The sequence below is a fragment of the Malaya genurostris genome, chromosome 2 (assembly GCF_030247185.1).
Source record: "Malaya genurostris strain Urasoe2022 chromosome 2, Malgen_1.1, whole genome shotgun sequence".
Taxonomy (NCBI): Eukaryota; Metazoa; Arthropoda; class Insecta; order Diptera; family Culicidae; genus Malaya; species Malaya genurostris.
Window position 1 is genome coordinate 28,472,757 of NC_080571.1, and position 4,075 is coordinate 28,476,831.

The 4,075-nt window shown below is 41.3% G+C and overlaps 1 protein-coding gene across 2 annotated transcripts; it reads left to right on the forward strand.

Annotated features, from left to right (window-relative positions):
- Window positions 1-1,128: 1,128 nt before the first annotated feature.
- On the forward strand, window positions 1,129-3,684 carry LOC131430526 (dual specificity mitogen-activated protein kinase kinase dSOR1). Of its 2 annotated transcripts, none has more exons than XM_058595578.1 (4): window positions 1,129-1,352; window positions 1,430-2,223; window positions 2,294-2,626; window positions 2,691-3,684. In XM_058595578.1, exons 2-4 carry the CDS (start codon window positions 1,456-1,458, stop codon window positions 2,802-2,804), a joined length of 1,215 nt encoding a protein of 404 aa, XP_058451561.1. In that variant the 5' UTR covers window positions 1,129-1,352; window positions 1,430-1,455; the 3' UTR covers window positions 2,805-3,684. The 2 variants fall into 2 exon arrangements, with proteins under 2 accessions (XP_058451561.1, XP_058451562.1); XM_058595579.1 differs by having other exon boundaries at window positions 1,137-1,196.
- The last annotated feature ends 391 nt before the right edge of the window (window positions 3,685-4,075 follow it).

The following is a 4,075-nucleotide window of genomic DNA, read 5'->3' on the forward strand; positions in this document are numbered from 1 at the left end:
GTTTGTTTATGTTTTCCGTTGTTGTATTGCAACAAATTCAAAGATACACTCCAGCTAATCGATGAATGAAGAATTTCGATATTTTTTGGCAGTGATGGGACTTGGTGTGGAACATGGGTACGATTCGTATACGTACCACGGAAACAGCGATTAGCGCTCTACACGATAAAATAAAAGTTAAAAGAGAAACAAATGCAAGCTGTGTATGCGTTTTCCCAATAGTCACTCATATATGCGTGACCCACACAAATTGATTATAGCCCGAACGGTGGCAGACACAACAGTTTTTCTTTCATGATGGATAAACTTATTAATTGAATTATTTTCTATTAGTATTATGACGTAAAGGTTCCCCGCATTTAGCAGATGTTGGAAAAATTCCTACTCTGACGGGAGTGATTTGCAATGTGAAGAACGGATGGCTACCATAACGATTCGGTGAACATTGCCGAGACATTCTAACATATAATACTGAGCAATTTCCGAAAAGCCAAGGAGCAAATTTCTGAAAAGCCAAGGAGGACAAAAACAAAATCCGATATGGAATAACCATATCTCATACACAACAACATAGTTCAAGTTTATTTTTCACTACAATAAACAGTAACTATGGTGAACTTGTTCTTACCCTTCAGTGTTGCTAGTTTTATAAAAAACTCGTTAAAGTACATTGTCACTCTGACAGTGTACCATGACAGTGTACCGCACGATGCAAAATGTGTCCTTGAAAATTTGTCGAAGTACTCCGTATTATAATTTGTATTTGGTATCGCCCTGTTTGTTAGCATGGAACACGGAGGGCAAAACTTTCGTAAACAAATGGAATGACAGTTTCGCCCTTCATAGTTCTTTGTATTGCTAAGTTTGTGATTTTTTTAGAATCCGAATTATTAGACAAAATTGTAGGATTTTGAAGCATTTATCGTCAGGTGAGAGAAATTCGATTTGTTTACTTTTGGGAAAAACAGCTGAATGCTTTGTGTTTTTTTTTTCATCTTTCATCACTGTGATTGCTTCAGCCCCTCGTTTTGCGGTGGGCGTTATGTAACGTTACAGAATTCATGCGTAATGATCCGACCGAACAAACTGCCAACACTGCCAGCTGTCACAACACAAAAGCAAACCAAAAGAAGAGAGAAACAGAACAGCGCAGAGTGACGAGAAAAAAAATCTGATTCGGGCATTGTAGAGAAAAAGTGTGCAAATTTTAATCAGTCTAGCATATTTGGTGTTAAATTTGGTTTTGAAGTAGCAAACACAAACAAGTAGCTTGCTAGTGGTATAGGATACGCAAATTAGTTCCCAGTTTTAGGTGTTTTGTAGTTTGTTTTAATCGAGTTTGTTTCCCCAAGGTGAACTTGATTGCTTTTATGATTCCGAGGATCAGGAAAAAAACTAATGAATTAATATTGTGTGTGGTTCTCCCTAGGTTGAGCAGTTGGTCCCAGCATTTCAATGAGTAAGATGACCAAGAACAAGCTCAATCTAACTTTGCCTCCGGGCTCGGTGGATGTGCCGGCCGGCCAGGTGACTACCCCGACTCCATCCTTCAAAACTCCCTCCGGCACGGAGTACGTCATCGGAAAGCACAATCTGCTGGGAAAGGCGAAAAACAGCATCGATGCGTTAACGGAAACCCTGGAGGAGCTGGAGATAGATGAGAATGCTCGGAAGAGAATCAAAGTTTTTCTCAGCCAGAAGGAAAAGATTGGTGAGCTAAGCGATGAGGATCTGGAGAAGCTGGGCGAGCTGGGATCCGGAAATGGTGGAGTCGTGATGAAGGTCAGACACATTCCGACGCAGCTGATAATGGCCCGCAAGCTGATTCATTTAGAAGTGAAACCCGCAATTAAGAAGCAGATCATCCGGGAGTTGAAGGTGCTGCACGATTGCAACTTTCCGCACATCGTTGGATTCTACGGGGCATTTTATAGCGACGGAGAGATTAGCATCTGTATGGAGTACATGGATGGCGGGTCGCTCGATCTGATATTGAAACGTGCGGGACGAATCCCGGAACCGATTCTAGCCAAAATAACGTGCGCCGTACTGAAAGGTTTGAGTTACCTGCGAGACAAGCACGCCATCATGCATCGTGACGTGAAGCCAAGTAATATCCTGGTGAACAGCAGCGGAGAGATTAAGATTTGCGACTTTGGCGTGTCCGGCCAGTTGATTGATTCGATGGCGAATTCGTTTGTCGGCACCAGAAGCTACATGTCGGTAGGTTTGATTTTTGTTTTGAGTCGGTATCGGATGGTTTGATAATTGGTTTTACGGTTTCTGCAAACAGCCAGAACGCCTTCAGGGCACACACTATTCAGTTCAGTCGGACATTTGGTCGTTGGGACTGTCACTGGTGGAAATGGCCATCGGGATGTATCCTATTCCACCGCCAGATGCTAAAATGTTGGATTACATATTCCACGACAAGGGAGATGACAGTTCGCCCGGTCAGAATATCATCGAAGCGAAACCGATGGCCATTTTCGAACTGCTCGACTACATCGTCAACGAACCGCCACCCAAACTGGAGCACCACTCTTTCTCGGAACGGTTCAAAGATTTCGTTGATCGGTGTTTGAAAAAGAATCCTGAAGAACGGGCCGATTTGAAAACCTTGATCGTAAGTGTTGCGTTGCTAATGTCAATCCGTGTCATATCATAATCACCCGTTCGTTTCATTACAGAATCACGACTGGATTAAAAACATCGAGCAGGAGGATGTGGATATCGCCGGGTGGGTGTGCAAAACGATGGATCTGCTCCCTTCGACACCGAAGCGGAATGCATCCCCAAACTAAAAAAACAGAACCATCGGAGCGTGAGACGCGTACTTGTTTCTAATGTCTCGTGGAAGGTCATCCTGAACATTATTTACATTGGTTTGGTGTGGTCTGTCACATAAGTGTGCAACTTACTATCTTTATTCAACGTGGTAGACTTAAAAATACGAGGGCTCCTTGGAAATCTCCAATTCACAGTTTCTCTCTTTAAAAAAACACATGATAATATTAATAACATTAATCTGTAAGCTGTGTAAAAAGTGCGAGTGATTGTGAGTGAGATTTTTGTTTTTAACTCTTTCAACGCTTTCAATTTGCTTAGTTTTAAAATTGTCAAACCTGTCTACAGTGTAGATTTTATTATTATTTTACTGCTTGAAAGTTGAAAGTATTTCATGTTGCAGTCGCAATCACCCCGGGTTCCGTTTCGTTACTAGAACTGTATGTTCCCGAATTCGGCAAACCAGATTGTATAGCGCATCTCACGTTAGGATTGTTTTAAACTAGTAACTCATTTGCAGCAAACAACTGAAAGTTTACAGTAATCTGTGCAATGAAATGAAGAGGAATCTGTATCTTACAACTAATACAATGTAACAACGCATTCCGACACTAACAAATTATAGGCAATATATCAAACAAATAAAAAGTGAGTTCCGTGAAGCGAACGAATGATTGATTGGCACAGATGAACCAACTCTGTGAGAGTTTATGCAGCCACGCACTCCTTGGAACAGCGAACTTATCCTGTGTAGTTAACTCATACTCATTCTGGTGAATTGAAAATTCATCGAAAATGTCGACGATTTCATCACTATCGGGACGGACGGCAAATGTTTGGCGTGGCTCAACCAGAGCCCGGTGGCGTCCACTGTATTAAAAGTATTTTAAATTACCATTGCGCTTGTTTGTTGTTTGCTTTTGGTTCCGAAATAAAATCACGACTCTCTCCTCTGTCTCCAATTAAACGGTCCAATGTTTTGCTCTAGAAACTTGTCGAATTATTTAAAAAAAAAGAATTCGTCAAGCAGATTTTTCACCGAACAGATTTTAACCCTGGAGCATTATTGTTACAAGACAAGAGTGCGATTTAAAATTGCATAATTCAGAAAGGCCTTTCGATATGATTACAATTCAGAAAAAAAACTCGCGGATAATTCTTTGAGTAGAATCTGGGCAAGCTTGCCCACACAAGTCAAAAATCCATCGATTCGAGTATTCTTCGCTCTGATTGTCCACGTTACAGTTTTGTCTTAACAGACCCTTGACGAAGCGTTTCCAATAACTGC